Source organism: Haliotis rufescens, unplaced genomic scaffold (assembly GCF_023055435.1).
Source record: "Haliotis rufescens isolate VD_foot unplaced genomic scaffold, xgHalRufe1.0.p SCAF_108, whole genome shotgun sequence".
NCBI lineage: Eukaryota > Metazoa > Mollusca > Gastropoda > Lepetellida > Haliotidae > Haliotis > Haliotis rufescens.
Window position 1 is genome coordinate 299,827 of NW_025963789.1, and position 21,210 is coordinate 321,036.

At 40.6% G+C, this 21,210-nt stretch overlaps 1 protein-coding gene across 1 annotated transcript; it reads left to right on the forward strand.

Annotated features, from left to right (window-relative positions):
- The first annotated feature begins 313 nt into the window (after window positions 1–313).
- On the forward strand, window positions 314–20,522 carry LOC124125445. Its single transcript, XM_048392060.1, has 16 exons — window positions 314–1,328; window positions 6,230–6,840; window positions 7,468–7,633; window positions 8,169–8,513; window positions 9,175–9,579; window positions 9,697–9,875; window positions 11,097–11,259; window positions 12,055–12,140; window positions 12,756–12,780; window positions 13,543–13,643; window positions 14,311–14,445; window positions 17,275–17,481; window positions 17,852–17,958; window positions 18,399–18,549; window positions 18,802–18,962; window positions 19,456–20,522. The coding sequence occupies exons 1-16, from the start codon at window positions 788–790 to the stop codon at window positions 20,303–20,305; spliced, it is 4,233 nt and encodes a 1,410-aa protein (XP_048248017.1). The 5' UTR covers window positions 314–787; the 3' UTR covers window positions 20,306–20,522.
- The last annotated feature ends 688 nt before the right edge of the window (window positions 20,523–21,210 follow it).

The window sequence follows — 21,210 nt, forward strand, 5'->3', positions numbered from 1 at the left end:
ACAAACAAATACTCGCCTGTCCGACGTCTCCTAATGTTAAGATCTTCAAAGCTACAGCAAGAAGGACATTGTGGTTGCTGTGTCAATATGCTTCATAAATCTGTAATATATTTTGTATTATGAGTACCACTCGGGTGGGCAAGGCACGGGTCGTCTACAGAAGGGAGGTAACTGTGTAAGTCACATTCATAAGGGGTATCCGACACCTGACCTTGACAAAACCTGAAATAAACAGCTCCTCACAGCATAAACTAGGTAACCTGAGAAAGGCGTGTTATCTCCCGAAGACGCAGGGTCATAATATATCCGGGTCTACCCTTAACACTCCATACGCCTCTCTCGGGTATTCCCAGTCTCGGGTAATTGTTCAGCTGAATAATTGCGATTGGCTCAGTCTCGTATGTCTCTCTATCGTCACGTCAGGTGACGTATATGTACATGTAGTGCAGATATTTATTCCTACATCAGATGTTACAAATACTGTTCATGTGCGGGCTATTTGGAGAATGGGACAGTTGAATTACATGAATACTTACTGACACATTGAAGCGGTACAAGTTGAAAGGCGAATCTTCAAGGGCCGTGGCTTCGCATTTCTGTCAGGCCTGGTAAATGTATGTATGAATCTGATACACCGTTGTGGACAGACATATCTGTTTATTGAAGGAGCCTTGTGTCTCGTGACGACAACAGTGTGAATACAGATGATTCTACTACCAAGATGTCGGACGCTCGCGTACATATAGTCACATGATTGAATGTTGACTGTGAAATACAGTATGCTCGAATGTGTGAAGATCTGGAGACCCGGGGGGTCGTCTGTGTCATGGAAGGGAGGGGGGATTATGGCATCGGGTCTACTTTTGTGAAGAGGTTCAAGGAAATTGTGGAAAGCACCCTTGTGACAATAATACACCTGTGCCCTGACATGATCAACCGCCTATCGAGTTTAACTGACGTTCTCCGAGATCACCAAACTCAGAAATATTTATTCATACACGTCAAATCTACGCCGAAAGAAGTTCCGGAGGTTTACAAAAAAGTTACAAAGATGCTCTTAGTGAATGATTCATACTATAACAAGATCATTGACAAGGTTGTGGAGATTGCCCAACAGCGTCCTAGCTGTGTGTCGTTTGCTACTGAACTGGCCCACACGTCTGCTTCAGATTTGTCGTCTGCTACAAGGGAGGAGGATGGTTATGATTCTGACTCTGGTACTTGTTCTGACGTCTTTGTCAGTCATGTAGAAAATCAGCAGTGTAGAGACACCGGGGTTTACTTTCTGTCCAGCAAGATACAGTACAAGCCTCACCATCTCCTGAAATGTGAGTACATGTAAATATCAGATCCGGGGTGGGAATAGGTCTTCAGCAACCCATACTTGCCGTAAAGGTCGACAATGCTTGTCGTAAAAGGCGACTAACGGGATCGGGTGGTCAGGCTCGCTGACTTGGTTGATGCAGGTCATCTATCCCAATTGCGTGGATCGATGCTCATGATATCAATCACTTGATTGTCTGGTCCAGACTCGATTATTTACAGACCGCCGTCATATAGCTAGAATATTTCTGAGAAGGGCGTAAAACAACAAACAATCAAACAAACTAACATGTAAATATCACGTAAATGTGATATATTTCACTGATATTCAATGACCTAATCAATCAAGCAATCAAAGGTAGCAGAACACACGAGATATGATTATATATACAAATATATATATATATATATATATATATATATATATATATATGTGTGTGTGTGTGTGTGTGTGTGTGTGTGTGTGTGTGTGTGTGTGTGTGTGAGAGAGAGAGAGAGAAAGTCGCTACGTAGCTTCAGCAATAACATTTTCGAAACACACTTCCCTTAAGGACACATTGTACAATAAAAAAATAAAATTTACATTTCAAAAGATATATCAGTATATCTCAAACGTCTGTATCACAGATGCAACGTTTGTTTGCTTGGTTGCCAATACATTTTCTGGCGGTTGCTGCTGAAGATCACACCAATATATTTATACTGATTTACAATCTCAATAAGTTCATTACTAACTTTCAAGCTGTGTTTACATCCTACTGCCAAATAAAACTATTTGCGTGTGTTTTCTTCAGATTCATTTTACAAAAAAAATCATTTATAGAATTCAGTGAATTCTGTAATTCTAGAGGGCTGTCAGCTAGCAGCACAGTTGCTCGCATATAACAATACTAGCAGACAGATAATTATATGTTTGTTTGTTTGTTGTTCAACGCCGCACTCATCAATATTCCAGCTATATGACGGCAGATAATTATAGACAGTTCATCACCACCAAGGCTATAGCTAAGTGTTATACTTTCCATATTATTGGATACAAGTTAATTTTCTATGTCATTTATGTAGTAGTCATAAGTAGTGATAAATGTTCACCTTGCATTGTCTTACACCACTTTTACAGAATATTTGTCATTATGTTCCACACAGGGTATCGTTCATAGATTTGATTAGTTTAAATCTGTTACTGTTTATATTATATCTCAAATGTTTTCGCCAGTGACAAGTTCTCCAACCATTATCGAAAGCCTTACTAAAATGTATGAGTGTGTGAGTTGAGTTTAACGCCGCTTTTAACAGTATTCCAGTTATATCGCGGCAGTGTCAGCTTAATGTGGGAGGAAAGCCCGAAGTGATGCAGGTCTCAGACGTTTACCACTTCGGTGAAACCCACGAGCACGGGTATGGTGCTGACAAACCTAGAAACATAATCGGTGCGAACCGGGATTCGAACACACAATCACAGGTTTCTGGCGCGCCCAAGGGACGCAACTCTGCACAGCGAATCGCGGCGCGTCACACGACTGGCTGAAATGTATGGAGGCACAATTATGTAGTATATCAGATAGTTTATGGAGCATAAATATGTGTTTATAGGACTATCTGAAGTATGGTTTCAGCTTGTAAGACTGTACCTAGAAACGTAGATTTAACGACTGAAACAAATTTTGAAAATTTGAAATCAGTGCACAATTTTATTTCATCTTCTTGCCGATTTAGAGATATTGTCTCTGGTGTTAGTTTTGCTATGTGATACTGCGATGTTGTGCTGGATGTAAATAATAACGTAGCTGTAGTTACGAAAGATAATCCACAGAGCAATACTTATCTTTAATGTCAATTTTATAATGTATGCTATGTCTCATGTCACTTTCAATTCATTGTAATTTGTATGTTTATCATGTTTGGGAGAATTTGCTTGTTTGCCAATCCCTCTACTTTATGGAAGTAAGTATGTTTATACCTAGAAACGTCGCTATTTGCAATGAACCAACTTTGATAGAATGCCAAGCAAACAGAATAATATTATGTTGACTAAACACTCGTTTAAAAAGGTTGCTGATTGTTTACTAAAGAAACTTATAATCCATCATGTGATGATTACACCTTAACAATACCACGTCTATTTGGAAAGTACTTGTTGATGTTGGTTTGTTGTTTAACGCCGCGCTCAGCAATATTCCAGCTATATGACGGCGGTCTGTAAGAATCGAGTCTGAGCCAGTCAATCCAGTGATTGATATCATGAGTATCGATCCACGCAATTGGGATCGATGACATGTATCAACCAAATCAGCGAGCCTGACCATCCGATCCCGTTTGTCGCCTTTTACGACAAGCATAGTCGCCTTTTACGGCAAGCATGGGTTGCTGAAGACCTATTCTAGCCCGGAATCTTCACGGGTCTATCTGGAAAGTAAGTGGATTAATGTCACCGAAATCTATTACTGAGAATTATAAATGGCATACACTCATTGGCGTTAGTTTGTCCGACACTAAACTGTCCAGGTAGAGAAGTGTCTATATTTGCTACTTTTGTACAGAAAAGCTCTTTAAATGTGTTTTACTGAAACAATTGACGTTAGTTTTTTTTCCGATAATAAACTGTCCGGGTAGGGATGTGTCGATACTTACTTCATTTGTATCAGCAAATATTTTTATAAAATGGATTATTGATACAACAATTGATGTTAGTTTTGTCGACAATAAACTGTACAGGTAGAGAAGTGTCTTCAGTTGCTGTTTAAATGAGGTATTTATATTACAATATAAGTGAACAGCATAGCGGCCATGCTCGATGATCGATCCAGTGTATTATGTATCACTGTCAAATTATAAATACCCCGGAACCATTTGGTACCGGATATTTTCATGCGAATGGCAGGACGCTACAGACAGCCATGGAAGCAAATAGTACTCTCACGTGCGAGATAAATGATTGGCAAAGTACTGATGTCGGAGATGGAGATGCAACGTCATATCAATAATTAAACTAGGACAGCGAATGGGTTCAGGGTATTTATCATAACTGAAAGGATACTAGTATATATTAATACATTTGATAACGAGTATACATAGCGCAGAGCATCAACGTTCACACAAGATCATAGATATAAATCAGTTTGAATGTTGCATCAACAAAAATGTAGTGAATGGGCATAAAAAACAGTCATATATGCAACTTCACAATGATATCGAAAACCATGTCACGTTATGTCGCCATAAGTTTGCACTGTTCGTTAAGAATGCAACACTGATAACTGCGCGCAAAGATAACAACCGAGAGTGTATGACTGACTGCTGTAGCGTGCGTTATAATAACAGGCCTAGGACGGGAACAAAATCCGCCTTTCGCAATAAGAACCTTATTTTGGAGAGGTGACAAGCAGGTTCTTAGAAAACAGGTCATTGTTATAAATACGTAGCAGCATGCGTCACCGCTTTTTATCTCTTTGCTATCGTTAACTTTATAAACTGAATGAATGTGAGTCTACAGAATTTGTATTATTCCTTTACGCTGGTCATTTGATTAATTTGGCATACCTTCTACTCGAATTGCCAAAACAGCAACCGATGTTTACAATGTAGAGCTAAGTTACATGAAGACGTGGTATTCTAATATCACGTGTCGATTGTGTGCAGGTGTGCAAGAAGATCCAGTTTCTAAACACCAGTCGAGCGTTCATCATCTGTCTATATTGTCGCAAAGCGGACAAATCAAAACGCTGCATTTACTTCCCTTTTTGGCGTCAGTCATTTAATGTGACCCGTGTGTACTGACTGACTATATAGTGACACTAAAGAAAAGTTTAAGAGGTAAAATCAACAACCCTTCCCATGAATACACTGTACGTCGTAAGAGGGATATCTTCAGATAGAGTGTTGACCTGTCATTTATTGCTCTGGCAGTGAGATATGTCGGGTATTGTTTGGTGCATATCTAGGCCTACATGTGTGTGACCTTCCCAACTTTATAATGTCACCAAATAAAAGTATAAGTGGCAATACAAATACACTCTGCACTTAAACGCAGTGTACATGTACGTTGTAAACTGGATGCTTGCACTTCTTTTCTTTGTTTGTTTGTTGTTTAACGCCGCACTCAGCAATATTCCACCTACATGACGGAGGTCTGTAAATAATCGAGTCTTGACCAGACACTCCAGTGATTGACATCATGAGCATCGATCCACGCAATTTGGATCGATGACATGCTTCAACCAAGTCAGCGAGTCTGACCACCCGATCCCCTTAGTCGCCTCTTACAACAAGCAGCGTCGCCTTTTACGGAGGCTTGCAGACAGATGGTTGATTAATTATAGTCATAGCAGTGGAAGTGAGATATGTCGGGCATTAGATATAGACTCTTCTGGCATTAGATATACACTCTTCAAAAAAAGAAACGCACAGATATATTTTTAGTAAATGTATTTACCTAATAAAGTGGATATATTGTTGAAGACCTATTCTACCCCGGAATCTTCACGGGTCAGTCTTCAGCAACCCATGCTTGCCGTAAATGGCGAATATACTTGTCGTAAAAGGCGAGTAACGGGGTCGGGTGGTCAGGCTCGCTGACTCGGTTGATACATGTCATCGATTCCAATTGCGTGGATCGATGCTCATGATGTCAATCACTGGATTGTCTGGTCCAGACTCGATTACGGTTCAGACCGCCGTTATATAGCTGGAATATGCTGAATGCGACGTTAAACAAGAAACAAACAAACAATCATTTATTAACCAACATATACTGTATTCGCGTTTCTTTTGTCGGTGAGTATATGAACATCAAATGATTCTTTGTAGACTCAGTTAGTCTTAGGGATATATTTAGGGCACCTTTTTCTCTTTATCTGGTCTTATTGGTCACTGTTCTTAATTCCACATCTATTTTCCAAATTATCAGGGTCATCCAAAGGTGAACTTCGAGAGATGTGCCGCCAGTCTAGACTTTATGACAGTAGCAACAGATCAAACACAGTTCGCTGTCTTCTGACCAAAGTCCTTCCAGAAATCTTTGCAAAGAAGGATATATCTGCAATAGTGGAACTTCTGGCGGTTCCAGTTCCTGTGATACAGAATAAAGTTTTAACTAAACTCGGGGACATCCTACTTTCAACTAAACACGACACTATTGATCGGGATGATCTGAAGTCAGCTGAAAAGGCTTTGTTTGAACGCTGTCTGACAGAGACTGATGTTATAGACCCCGTATTCCTGCATAATTTGATTTGCACGTACCTTCTGACTCTCACCTATTTGGCAGTGTCCCAAGAATCTCGTCATTCATCCTTGGATTACACGATCACACGGGTAAAGCAATACATTTCACAGCCAAGCTCAGGAAACGAGGTTCCTCTGAGTGACATCAGTGTGTTTGTCGATGACATACAAAAACGTATTGATGACGTCACCAAAGCAGTCACAGCATGTGGAACGAATTGGAAGCAACTTTGGTCCGTGAAGAAGAAATCCTGGCCTGTTCATTTCTCTATGATCTTGGGGACACTTATGGAGGTAAAACAGCAACTTATGTTGATAGTAAACATTCTAAAACACAATACCTAATTTCAAAACTCTTCATTTCCTCTTCAAGTCTTCTAAATTGTGGAATTTGTTTCTTGAAAGCATAGAGATAATTTTTGTTTGGTGTATCAACTTGCCTAGAATTGTATTACCCTTTCAGGGATTTCCGTTTTGTAGACTATACACTGGAGCACTGTTATCATACATATAACAAAGTACATGTATGGCACAAGGTCAATATGTTTGCCGATACATTGCCGGTACATTGACAAACACCTCTTTGATACCGACCTATTATCATGCCATATTTGAATAGTGAAGTGACATTTATATGCTTTACTTTTCTTTTAGATAGAAAAGTTTGATGTTGCACTTTGTTACATTTCCCAAAGCAACCCACAAAGCTCGAAATTGGAAAGTTTTGTGTTTTGATAAAGTCATAATGGAAATGTAAACCTCAAAGTAATGTTTGTTGCAATCGACCAATCGGCGTAAGGCAAGTAACGCTGCAATGATATGAAATAACACTTCCGACTTTTAGTTGTTTTAAGAATTTTATGCCCACAGCTCAGTGGCACAATTAAGCTTTAAACTAAACTGTTTTGTTTCTTGAAACAGGTGTTTCATGGCGACCCACAGACTGCCCTCGTGGCCTTAGACACACTTCCAGCACTACTGAAGCTAGGGAAACTCAGAGTTCGAAACGTGTTAAAGAAACCAAAGCCACAAAAGAGAGTTGTACAGTTGGTCACTACTGGGATGGTTGCTTACCTGAATGTCTTAGGTAAGTGCATGCGTGGCTGTCCAAGGATTGCGTGGAATGCCCATTCAATTAATCATTATGTAATTTAACAGAAATGCATTAACATTCTTATATCATCCAAGTGAGTGAGTTGGGTTTAACGCTGCTTTTACCAGTATTCAAGTTATTTCGCGGCGTGTCAGCTTGATGTGGGAGGAAAGCCCGAAGTGATGCAGGTCTCAGACGTTAACCACTTCGGTGAAACCCACGAGCACGGGTATGGTGCTGACAAACCTAGAAACATAATCGGAGCGAACCGGGATTCAAAACCACAACCATAGGTTTCTGGCGTGCCCAAGAAACGCAACTCTGCACAGCGAATCGCGGCGACTTAGACGACTGTGCCACCCGTGCCCACTAATATCACCCTCAATAACCAGTTGTTCGCATATCCCCTATCAACGAACCTAAGGACGTTGGTTTGAGGTTTCTATTCAGTATGAAGAACGTTACAATGGAACGACTTTGCGAGTTATGAAAGGTGTATTTCAGTAAATCACTGTCACTTCGTTAACAGGAGATGCAGTAGGTGAGGATATAGAAGATCGTGCAAAGGCTGCTTTCACAGCTCTTGGATTGTCACTGAAGGACTTGGACAGAAGCATTTATGTCATGACAAGATGTTTATTGTTTTCGCAAAGCCCTGTGATCAGACAGGGTGCCGTTTCTCTGTGGAAAGATGCCAACGCTGAATCAACACACAGTTTGATGGTGACAGAGGTTCTGACACATCTACATCCAATCAGCATCAACCGCCTGCACAAGCAACCAACCAACCATTCTACAAGCAGCACAAGCTGGAAAGTAGCTTCTACTCAAATTGGATCAGAAATAATCATGATACACGTCAATTTACCAACAGGTATAAAACTAGGAGGTGCCCAGTTTCATTAGAACACAGCTAAAGGCTATGGTCCAATGGGTGTTTTGTTATTGTTGGTTGGTTGGTTTGCCGTTTAACGCCGCACTCAGCAATATTGCAGCTATATGACGGCGGCCTGTAAATAATCGAATCTGGGCCAGACAATCCCAGTGATTGACATCATGAGCATCAATCCGAGGAATTTTTGATTAATGACGTGCATCAACCAAGTCACCGAGCATGACCACCCGATCCCGTTAGTCGCCTTTTACGACAAGCATAGTCGCCTTTTACGGCATGCATGGGTTGCTGAAGACGTATTCTATGTTTTGTTATTGGTTCAAATGGGAAGTGTAAAAGTGATGCTTACGCATACTGTACACTTTGTACATCAATGTATTACTCGTTTAGCTCAAGTATTTGACCGTTTTAAAACAGAGTATTAGTGACAGCACTTTTCCTGAATAAAAAGGGTACAGTTCTGACAAACGTTTTACTGGGCTTAGCTTCACCATTTGTTCTCGCAACTGTACCTATATATCTCGATAAGGTACTGTAATTCTATTACTTAGTTCGTTAGTTTGTGCGATCGGACATCAACACTCCACGTTATGGTCTTGTTGCATACAAACTGTGGTTTAAGTATTTTCAAACTTTCCAGAGGACGTCCTTGTGGAACATAGCAGAAGTCCACCCAAATCGTCGGATTGTGGTCACCTCACTACAGTCGAAATTCTGAGAGCTCTTTCTACACATAAGGGTTTCCTGTCTATGTGGGCGTACAGAATCGACCAGTTCCCTGTTTTCTACATCACTGAGGATTACAGCCAACAGAACTTCCAGAATGTGCTTTATTACAGTGCCAAGAACAAGGACTGGTTTAATCCTCTTGAGCTCGTGCAGTTCCTGATACAAGCCCTGGAAGCAGTTATCGCCCTTCATGAACATGGCACAATACACAGAGATCTTACTGCTGCCAGTTTCGCATATAACAAACAGAGCAAATCTGTCAAGCTGTGTCGCTTCATATTGACTCGAACATGTGGACGAGACGAAACTCTTGTTGGTATGTCCATACATGTTCTACTTTTGGTAATGCATTAATAAATACACTCATCTGTAATGTAGACAAATATGTATTGTATTTATGCTTGCTACGTATATTGACTGACTTTATTGTTAGACAGAGAATGTTCAACCATTCCCACGAGATGGTCTTCTCCAGAGTCTCTCAAGAAACGCCATTTCTCTATGCGGTCTGATTATTGGATGGTTGGGCATCTCATCTATGAAGTCATTACACACGGTTGCCTCCCCTACTCTGATCTCAAAGGACAAAATGAGACCTCCATTGGCAATCTGGTGAATGTTTTGGAACACCGTAAATGTGACAATAACTGTATATTTGTTTTACACTATAAGCAACACTGACCAGTATTCGTCAAAGGACATAGGGGCTATTCATCTCACCGAGATAGTTGATGCATGTCATCGTATCCCATTTGGGGAGATCGATGTTCATGGTGTCAAAACTGGATTGTCTGGTCCATACTCGATTATTTACAGACCGCCGTCATGTAGGTGGAATGGTGCAGCGTCAAACAACAAAGAAACAAACATAGGCTTTGATTGAAAGTCTGATCAGCGTGGTGTTTGTTTTTGTTTGTTTGTTTGCTTATTGTTTAACGCCGCACTCAGCAATATTCCAGCTTGTGACGGCGGTCTGTAAGTAATCGAGTCTGGACCAGACAATCCACTCAATTGGGATCGATGACATGCTTCCACCAAGTAATCGAGTCTGACCACCCGATCTGTTAGTCGCCTCTTTCGACAAGCATATTCGCCTTATACGACAAGCATGGGTTGCTGAAGACCTATTCATTCCCGGATCTTCTTTGGTGCTATATGGTATTAGTAATTTAACCACATACAACCCGGTTGCCTCCCCCACTCAGATCTCAAAGGACAAAATGAGACCTCCATTGGCAATCTGGTGAATGTTTTGGAACACCGTAAATGTGACAATAACTGTATATTTGTTTTACACTATAAGCAACACTGACTAGTATTCGTCAAAGGACATAGGGGCTATTCATCTCACCGAGACAGTGGATTGGTACCTGTGAAGATCCGGGTTAGAATAGGTCTACACCAACCCATGCTTGCCGTAAGAGGTAGTCAGCCTCGCTGACTTGGTTGATGCATGTCATCAATCCCAATTGCGTGGATCGATGCTCAAGATATCAATCACTGGATTGTCTGATCCAGACTCGATTATTTACAGACTGCCGTCATATAGCTGGAATATTGCTGAGTGCGGCATAAAACAACAAACCAACCAACCAACATACAAGGCACCATTGGACATTTTTTAATAACAAATGTATGTCTGGATGAATTGTGGTAGAATTTTGTGTGTGTATGTATGTATGTATGTATGTGTGTGTGTGTGTGTGTGTGTGTGTGTGTGTGTGTGTGTGTGTGTGTGTGTGTGTGTGTGTGTCTGTATGTCTGTATGTATGTATGTATGTATTGTCCCCTGCTTGTTTAGAGTGTACAGTCAATTTGCTTCTCATGCTCCAGATAAAGGAAGACAGAAAGAAGTTGTGCCAAGAAAGGTGCATCCCTACATCCGTGTTTGACGCCATTCAATGCTGCACCCGCTATGATGATACCCATCGCCTGTCCGTGTGTGAGGCAAAGAGCAGGTTGGAGGAGACCTTCGAGCGTTACAACGGCCGCAGGGGTAAACCCATATAACATTTGTTCCTACAGCGTAATAATTATGCTTTCACTGTTTGACCCATTGTTCATCCTTGTTGCTAAGGACGCAGTTGCCAAGGAGGTCAATGTTTAAGAATTTCCTAATGGGTTAACAATCATTGTTGCGATTACATACCTTGGGCGTCGGGCCGTTTGACTGTCCTCTTATTTTCTGCTCCTGAATGTAATCATAATATGAATACCAATATTATTTTCTTTGATTTTATTAAATCGGTATGCTGTAAGATTTCGGTTTCCTGCTTCTAACATGGATTGCATTAATAGTTGGACATATATTTCTCCGTTAGAGAATAGGTCTTCAGAAACCAATGCTTGTCGTAAAAGGCGCCTAACGGGATCGGGTGATCAGGCTCGCTGACTTGGTTGATGCATGTCATCGTATCCCAAATACATAGATCGATGCTTATGTTGTCAATGACTGGACTGTCTGGTCCATACTCGATTATTTACAGACCACCATAATATTGCCGGAATAGTGCGGCGTTAACAACAACAAAACAAACATAAGCTTGATTTTGATATGACACTCATACGCTGATGTTAGCTTAAATTAACCTGGGTATCGTTGTGAGTGCGGCGTTGAATAACAAACAAACAAAATAAAACAAACATAATTATATTTCTCATGCTAGTCATTTATCAGTTTCTAGTCATTGATCTGACTGTCTTTATTTCATATAGCTGCCTTCATATTAATCATGTTGTGGTACGTGGTTGTCTGTCTTCTGTATATGCATTGTGTGATATCTTCTTGTAGAACTACCTGAAAAGATAACTTCAGTGACACCAGACATTTTGTTTCCTGGACTTGACAGATCATCCTATCAGGCTCTCCCAAAAGAAGTAGGTGACCAAGCTGCTTTTGGCGATCTCATTAACAATAGACTAAATAATGCATGTGGATTGTCTGGTCCTCACTCGATTATTTACAGACCGCCGTCATATAGCTGGAATATTGCTGAGTGCGGCGTTAAACAACAGGGTGTGAGTGAGTGAGTGAGTTAAAATTTTAAGTCACATCTGCAATATTTCAGCCATATCGTGACTATCAAGGGTTTAATATAATAAATACTATTAAACTTATAATCAAAACCTGCCAACGAAGGACAGTAAAAACACTAGATTTATCACAGAAAAGATATAAAACTAGTATGGAATCATAAAAAAGAGAACTATTCATTACAATAACATGAGAAAAAAGGGCTTTAAATCGCCAGCCACTGAAGGTAGATCACCACACTGGGGACCATGGGGACTAACAGTACCTTTGCTACCTGCTATTTATACTAGTATATATATATTTACTTTCAAATTACTTAATGGTGCGAATCAGAACAAAACGTTTTATTGTAGATTTCATTATAATTCCTATCATAATTGGATCTAGTACAGGACATAATCAAAGTCGATCCATTAGGAATATTAGGAAATTCACGGAATTAATGTTTTGTTTTTCAGGATTCCGAAGGCGATAATCCATATGGTACGTTCTTACTGTCATAAAACCATATTCAGATATACACCCTGTATTGAGTGTGAGGCAACAGGTATAAAAAAATTCTATGACAATCAATGTTTTAGGCTTACACCGCGCATTAACATCATATTAGGATGTCCATTCCTTTCTCATCCCTCTCCAACTTCAAGTCATAAAATTAATTTAGTCATGTTGAGTGCACTATTGTTAATATCACTATACAAGATATAGAAAATGCATCTCCGCTAGTTTGTTCAAAACAGTGATTATTTCTGCTCTCTCAACAGTTAATAAAACATGTTTGTCTCGGTTGATCCAGCAAGTTCATGTGTGTATTAATATAAATTAGTTTGCTGACAATTACACATACCTAACGGGTACGTAAGTGAGTAAGTGAGTGAGTGTGGTTTTACGCCGTTCATAGCAACATTCCAGCAATGTTACGGCGGGGGACACCAGATATTAACTTCATACTTCACACCCATGTTGCGAATCAAACCCGGGGTCCTTGGCGTGACGAGAGAACGCTTTAACCACTAGACTAACCCAACGTCTCTCCAGGGTATGTTCGCCGTGTAGGTACCTTTAAGACTGACTGTAGATAATTTGTCTTCTGCAAATCCATGCTCATGGGGTTTGCTCATTGTGAAAAATAATCACCTACAGTCATTTTAATATTTCCCCCTTGCGAGTCACACTCATTGTCTACACATAACTGTCATCTGTAACTTACTCGTATTTTATATATCTTTATAACATATCTTGCAGACGAGTATGCGTACCAAAACTTTGAAAAAAGTCAAACTACCTCCACAAAAGATGAACCGTTGTACGAGGATTTTGGCCCAAGCTACGATGTAGATTTTCTGGTAAGGTACTTTCACATCGTTTTTCCTTCCATGCATAACGCGTTGAAGTGATTGCCCTCCAAGCAGAGTAACATTGTTCCTTGTCTTCACACCAAGGATCCCACATATCAAACTCAACCATAACATGTACACACAAGACTTCGATCTTAGTATATTAAACAACGACCGGTTCTGATTCCCTTCATATAACGATATTAGTTTCAATGCAGTAACACCATTGTATATATAAAATAGTAAGATGAAACTTCATTCATTGTACGTCAAATGCATGTCATTCTAGTGACTAGCACAAGATGGCTGAAATTTTCTGATTCACATAATCCGAATTTTATATGCCAATCAGATCTCATTTCAATGCAATTATTCATTTATTAGACAGTTTAATTTTAACAAAGAGAGGAATGCAAATATATACAGATATCCTGTTTGTATTTGTCTTCTCATCTTTCTATTCCTTATTGCTTTCCATCTGTTTGCTATTTTTTAGAATTTTTTCATAGTAGATTTCCATTACTTGGACCTAATCCATTTTGTAATTTCAAAATATGTACTTTAACTATAGACCCCTTTAATACATACTTATCTTCCCATGATTTTATCTATGGTGAGCCGTTTACTTAATACAGACATTTAAAGATTACTATCTAATCCCTTGTTCGTTTCTTAGCTTAAACCAAATCAGAGAATGGACATACTGTATCGTCGCCTGACGCAGACAGAAGAATCACAATTGAACACAGAGAGCATCCCAGGAATTTACGGCCATGTGGCTGTTGAGAAAAGGAATGAAACAGAATACATGGTAAGATTTTTAGTAACAAAAGCTTTTCATACCGACATGGTGGCTACTACGTATAGCATAGATGCTGTGGTTAGCCCTGTGGTTAAATCGTTCACTCCTCAGTTCGGGTTTGATACCCCATATTGTCACAAAGTGTTTATTGGAGTGACAAAACCATTTCCGAAATCATAAGAAATATCTTCCGAAAGCGTCCAATATACATTTCCAACTAAATCATAATTATGTGTTTATGAATCACCATCAAGTGATGATACCAGATGTTTCTGAAAGGCTGAGCGTATCCTGCCATATAACATATGCAAAGACAAGTTCACCCGAAAAAACACGGGAACATACGGTACACGTAAAGGTAGGGAATTGCATCGGACATCATTTTTGTCATTGATGGGTCAAATTTAGAAATATCCTCAATATGTCTACCTTTAAATGTTTGGAAAGCTTTATTGAGGTCATGAATGTTGTAACAGCTTTTGGGCAAGCAAGAGTGTTATGATGCTCTTTGAAATCTCCGTACAAAGAGCATATTCGATTGTACCTCAAAAGTTGTGGAATGTAGACATCAAAGGCTGGAGCTGCAGGAATATTGCTCGACATGAAGGGAAAGTTGACTATTGGAAAGCTGAAGACATCTCTCTTGTCATACGGTCTTGTGGAGAGTTTCTTGTCACTCTTCGCTGGTCTCTTTTATTTCTAGTTCAGGTGGGGAATCAGTTCCCATGTTTGGTGTGCCAGGAATATAACTAAAACATTCGCTGATTACTTGCACAACGATAAAATCCAAGATTATAAATTTACATTCGCACACATTGATATATAAACCAGAGTCTGTTATTTACTATCACGACTTCACATTAGCAGTCAATTAGCATCCACCTATGTTTAGTGCGCACAATATTATCAAGACAGCCTACAATACCTATTCTCATACTCAATTTGACCTCCACCAATTTTTCGCTGCTATTATGTTTCAACGTTTCTCTGCTTTGTCTGTTTGTCTGTTTGTTTGTTTCTTGTTTAACGCCGCACTCAGCAATATTCCAGCTATATGTAAATGATCTAGTCTGGACCAGACAATCCAGACATCATAATCATAATCTATCCACGCAGTTGGGATCAATGACATGCATCAGCCAAGTCAGCGAACCTGACCACCCGTTAGTCGCCAAACGACAAGCAGTGTTGCTTTTTACAGCAAAGTGAGTTGCTCAAGATCTATTCTACCCCGGATCTTCATGGGTCGGTTTGTCTGCACCATACACGTGGGTTTCATCAACGTGTTAAACAGGTCTGTTATAATGTTTGGGAACAATGTTTCAAACTGAAATTTTCTTGTTGCTTTTAGTGTTGTTTAACCAGACAATGTGTGTGTGATATTCCAAGGTGCGACCGGTGGCTGAGTCTAATCATGATGGACTGTGTTGATGGAGTTACTTCCTTGTTGTTTTTCAACATAATCCATCTCCCAAAGCAAACACTTCTGCTGGAGTGTCTGGATCAAACTGGTGTAAAATGCTATTACCCTAGTGCAGTAACATGTCTTTCACAGCAGAATTTGCATAATGCTTGCCAGACAGTACTTTCATCACGTTTGGGAGAGGTGGAAATCTGACGGTGCCACATGTGGCGAATATGGAGCGTGTTCAATGATTTCAAAGCCACAGTCATGCAGTGCAGCCATGGCGACAACAAGTGTACTGACCTGGTAAACAACACACCTTTAGTAAGTTTTCGGGTTGTAGGATTTCTTTCGAATCACAGAAAAACGAAGCCATCACCTTGCCATCTGGATGGGACAGACTTTGCCTCCTTCTTCGGAGGGAACATGCGGTGTCTCCACAACTGTGACTGTTGTTTAGTCTCTGCACTCATCCGTGATTACAAATCGCTCAACAAAATCAGCTGAGTCTGCTTCAAAACGATGTAAAGTCTCAAGACGGATGATAAAGCTTGAGCTTTCAGATCAAGGATCGACAGCCTTGGGACCCAGCATGCTGACGTCTTTGTTCTGCTCTGTTTATTCCTCTGAAACCGCCTCTGTGGTCTAGAGGTAGAGCGTCCGCCCGGAGATCTCCGGCCGCGTCATACCAAAAGACGATAAAAGATGGTACTTGTTGTTACCCTGTCTGTCGCACGGCTTTCAGGGGCTAGACCAAGGACTGGTTAGCTCGGAGTCAGTGTACTGTGTCTGGGTGGGGTATTCATGTTAAACTGTGGCATGGTATCGCAGTGTGCAAGCACTCGAAATGCACGTTGTGATATAAGTACAATAATCTTGGACGCGACGTTAAACCCCATTTCACCTCACCTCATTCCTCAGATGCCTAGTGAACTGGCTATGTGGCGTGTGGTGAGCTATCAATAATCCATAATCATATGTATTTTAACATTTGCTTTCGTGGCGGCAGTTAAAGGTCTTCCTGATCTTGGTTCATTTTCGAGTCTCTCTCTTCCCCTCTTCAACTCCGCTGCTCTCCTTTGTACAGTGGCAAAGGAAGGAGCATCATCCCCTTAAGTAGACACCAAGTCCATGTTGAGAAATGTTGGAGTTAACCGCCTCAGTCGGAGAAAATTGATGACAGTGCAGTAGCCAGTTTGTCCTTTGTCATCAAGGGGGATTACCTAATCACTTTCATGCCAGAGAAATGCTGCTTGGTTGAGTATTTGGTTCGATTGCAGCCTGTAAGTATGAAAAGTAGTGTACTTAACACTTCCATACGTCCTTCGTAGTTTGGCTTAGAACTGTTCAGCCACCTCTCGTTTGCATTAGATGAACGTAACAAATGAATCATAACAATTATGTTGGTAGCCAAGGTAATGTTTAATGCGCAGGTGTATGACTTCCCAACTGAAGATTGTGTCTCACTGAGCAATGTGATGGATGTTAGGAGCCTCGGCCTATGGTCTGTGGAGTACATTCGCTGTTTGAGTGCAGTGGCAAAGACGTTGTCTCTTCTACATCAGCAAAACTGGGTCCATGGTTGTCTATGTGCAGATAATATTTGGATAGCTTATACTGAAGATGAAGGCAATTACACGGTAAGATCATAAACCTATTTTCTTGGGTTCGAATCCCGATTCTCCCGGATTATGTTTCCAGGTTTGTCAGAACCATAAGTGGCAGGGGTAGGACTTTTCTGAAACTGACACGTTAGTAAATCTGTTTTTCAGTAACAATTGTAAGTTGATTCCACAATCAATGTTAATTGACAGATAAACCTGTCTCTGCAGAAACCTAAGAGAAATAACAACACTACGTATCCTCAAGCATGCTAAAATGATATCCTCGGGATGACGTGTCGTTCCTTTGCCCAATTGTCAATAACAGATGCCAAGTCAATCCACGAGATAAACATGTTATTTGACACAAAGTGTGTACTCATCAAACCTACCTCTCTCCCTGCCACAGGTATACTTCACAGACCTTGGATATATCCGTATGTCAAGTGACACTGAGGATGGAATGATTGCCGATGACAGTTTTGTTGTGCCACAGGATGACCATGTGTACAGAAGGTATGTTCTGGAACTTAATACTTTGTACTGTTTGTTATTTCACAGTGGCCTATCTGAAAAGTACTTGACAGCAAAGATAAAAATTAGCAAAGTGGTACAATACATAACCGTTTGCTAACAGATGTGTATCCACTAAGGAATCAACGAAACGCAGGTATTTGCTATGCAGAGTAGTGTCCCTCACTTATGCCAGGTGGCGGCTTCTAATACAAGATTCATACAGATTGTTATCCTTGGTTTGTCAACTTCAAACCCATGGTCGTTGGTTTCATCAAAGAGGTAAATGGCATCCCTTTCCTCTCAGTTTCAATTGACACACCGTGATTTCACTGAAATATTGTTCAAGGCAGCATAAAGTTTTTGCAACCCCATTCACTCACAACAAATTATTGTTTGCTGCAGCTTCGTCCCTGATGATTTATTATTATTATTATTGTCAGATCGCCCCCTGAGGCCATACGAGACGGTACCTACTCATGGGCGAGTGACGTCTTCAGTTTTGGCCTGATCTTGTGGAATGGGTTCTCCAACTATAGCACTTACCACAATCAAAGCCATCAAAACATACTCGAGAGTATTCCGAAGGATAAGGTTACGACATTGCTGAGTGTATTTATCGTTATTTTCTATTTTATTCTCTGCAACTTTCTTAGTTCCTGGGTTGGTAACGGAGGCTGGCTCTTGTTCTGTACCCTTTGTCATATTGGGTTTCAAGTGGTAAACGTTTACGGACTGTTTTCCTTAAACATGCATCAAATACCCAGAGTTAAAAAAAAAACTCAACCATCCATTCTGTATTTTGCCAGCCTTCAGATATGTGGTAAAGTGTTCCTATTTTTACAGTTATATGAGTACCTGACCACAACATCTGGACAACAGATTCTTCCCAAACCGGAAAAGTGCCCGGATACAATCTATTCTCTCATGCTGCTCTGCTGGAGCCCAGAACGACATGAAAGGCCACGGATGACAGTTGTTCAACAGAAATTACTGGAACATATAAGGTATTTTCCAAATCACGACTGTGCAATCATCATTCTCAAAAATACATATTTCAATATACTAGTAATTCCGTCTGGTCTAACAGTAGCATGTGCTGTCTATAAATACATGTAGATTAAGCCATTTAGTATGCTGTCATCCATACATACTTTCTTTATGAAATTTGATTGTGTAAATTCATATCCAATTTGGAGTGTGTGAGTGAGTTACTCCGCTCTGCGGCGGAGGTCATGGACGCTTACTTTTTAAGTAAACCCATGAGCCATGGATACCAAGTGTCAAGATCAGATCCTATCTGCAATTTTGGGATAGGGATCAACCGTAAAGGACGAACTAAATCAGATATATTACCTTGATATTAAACCACTGTTCATCCCATGCCCGGCAAGAGTTTTTTATTGCCCTACTTGAGAGGCTGAAAATATTACAAATTGTTTTGCCCGTTTACTATCACGTCAACATAACCTTTACCATTAAACATAATGCTTCTTTCAGCAATGAAGTCCGTCCCTACAGAAATCCGGATATGTATTATACTGTAGATACTGAGGGGCAATCAAGTGAATATGACTCGTATGCTTATCCTGATAATGCAGACATCATACTGCCAGATGACTATGATAGTGTGGAAGGGTCTTCCTTACAATGTGATGGGCCGCGCTCGTCCTGTACGTTATCTACACTTGTCGGTGGCGGCACCGGTTTTTCGGTTGACAAGGAAACATTCAAAGTTCACCCGAGTCCCAGTAAACCAAGCCTTAAACCAAAACCTTTGCCAAGAAATGAGACAAATGGAAAAGTCTTACAATTACAAAAGTACTTTGCGGAATCTGGGAGTTCGTCTGAAAGCTCCGGATCAAGAAAAAATATTTACTGCAGAGATCAGAATACAGTGTGTGGTCAACTACCCCATATTGGCAAGCCAGCTCATTTTTCCAAATCTAACCTGGAATCTTTCCACGAAGACTTGAAATCCGTTAGTAGCGAGAATTACCAGTATGACATGTTTAATGTGAACAATGTTCAGAAGACGAAAACGAATGAGAAACCACGTCCCCCTCCAAAGCCAAAACATCTGTCTCGCCATACACCAGATGTACCCACAAGTGATCAACCATGTGGTTATGCATCTTCAAGTGATGATCATATATATGATAACTGTAGGCATCCTGTAGATACAAGTCTCGAATTGCCTCCCAGAAACAGACCCGAATCACAGCAACCAACAAACCAAACTGGTCTGAAGCCAAGCACTGTGCCACAACGGGTCAATGGACCGCCTTCGCTCGACAGTCCACCACCTCTACCACCGCGACCGCCCCCACGACGTAAAAGTGAAAACTAACCGGTGATGCAACAGTTCAGGTCGAACTGTATGGAAAATGAAGTAGCAACATGAAAACTGATTGCACTTCATCCAAATGGGGAGCACGGGTGACCTAGTCGTCTAAGGCGCCGCGATTCGCTGTGCAGTGTTGCGTCCCTTGGGCACGCCAGAAACCTATGATTGTGGGTTCGAATACCGGTTCGCCCCGATTATGTTTCCAGGTTTGTCAGCACCATACCCGTGCTCGAGGGTTTCACCGAAGTGGAAAAACGTCTGAGACCTGCAGCACTTCGGGCTTTCCTCCCACATCAAGCTTACACGCCGTGATAAAACTGGAATACTGTTAAAAGCGGCGTTAAACTCACTCACTCACTCATTCTCTCACTCATCCAAATGCAATCTCAGATGCTCAGTGGGATTCGTAGATTTTTAGGCTACTTGACAAATACTTGTGTCCTAGAGTACAAACTGACATGAAATAGAATGATATATTCATGTGAATATATTCGTGTCCCTTCTTGGCTAATAAATACAATTAACTGTAGATTGATTTAATTTCTTTAGTGACCGAAATGGATTATTTATCATTTATTTTTTTACACGCACAGGTACCTGTTTCTCGAACTATCAAAGCACTCCTTAAAAGCTTGCAAATAGCGATCTTTAGATAATTCGCATCGGCGCCCTTTCTGTACGCATTCTTGCTGTCTTAAATACTTATTGTAGTGAGCACTTGAACACTCCACACTTCACTATAACATGGGACCCGTGAAGATCAATCACTGGATTATCTGGTCCATATTTACAGACCGCCGTCATATAGCTGGATTATTGCTGAGTGCGGCGTTAAACAATAAACCAACCAACACTATTACATGGACTGTGCCGTGTTATTACTGATTATTGGTTGGTTTGTTGTTTAA

Excerpts from the sequence above, each read along its gene's own strand:
- LOC124125445 (XM_048392060.1), top strand. The coding sequence starts at position 788 with ATGTGTGAAGATCTGGAGACCCGGGGGGTCGTCTGTGTCATGGAAGGG. Across the intron at positions 7,634-8,168 it reads TGCTTACCTGAATGTCTTAG|GAGATGCAGTAGGTGAGGAT; the intron begins GTAAGTGCATGC and ends CTTCGTTAACAG. Across the intron at positions 12,781-13,542 it reads CGAAGGCGATAATCCATATG|ACGAGTATGCGTACCAAAAC; the intron begins GTACGTTCTTAC and ends CATATCTTGCAG.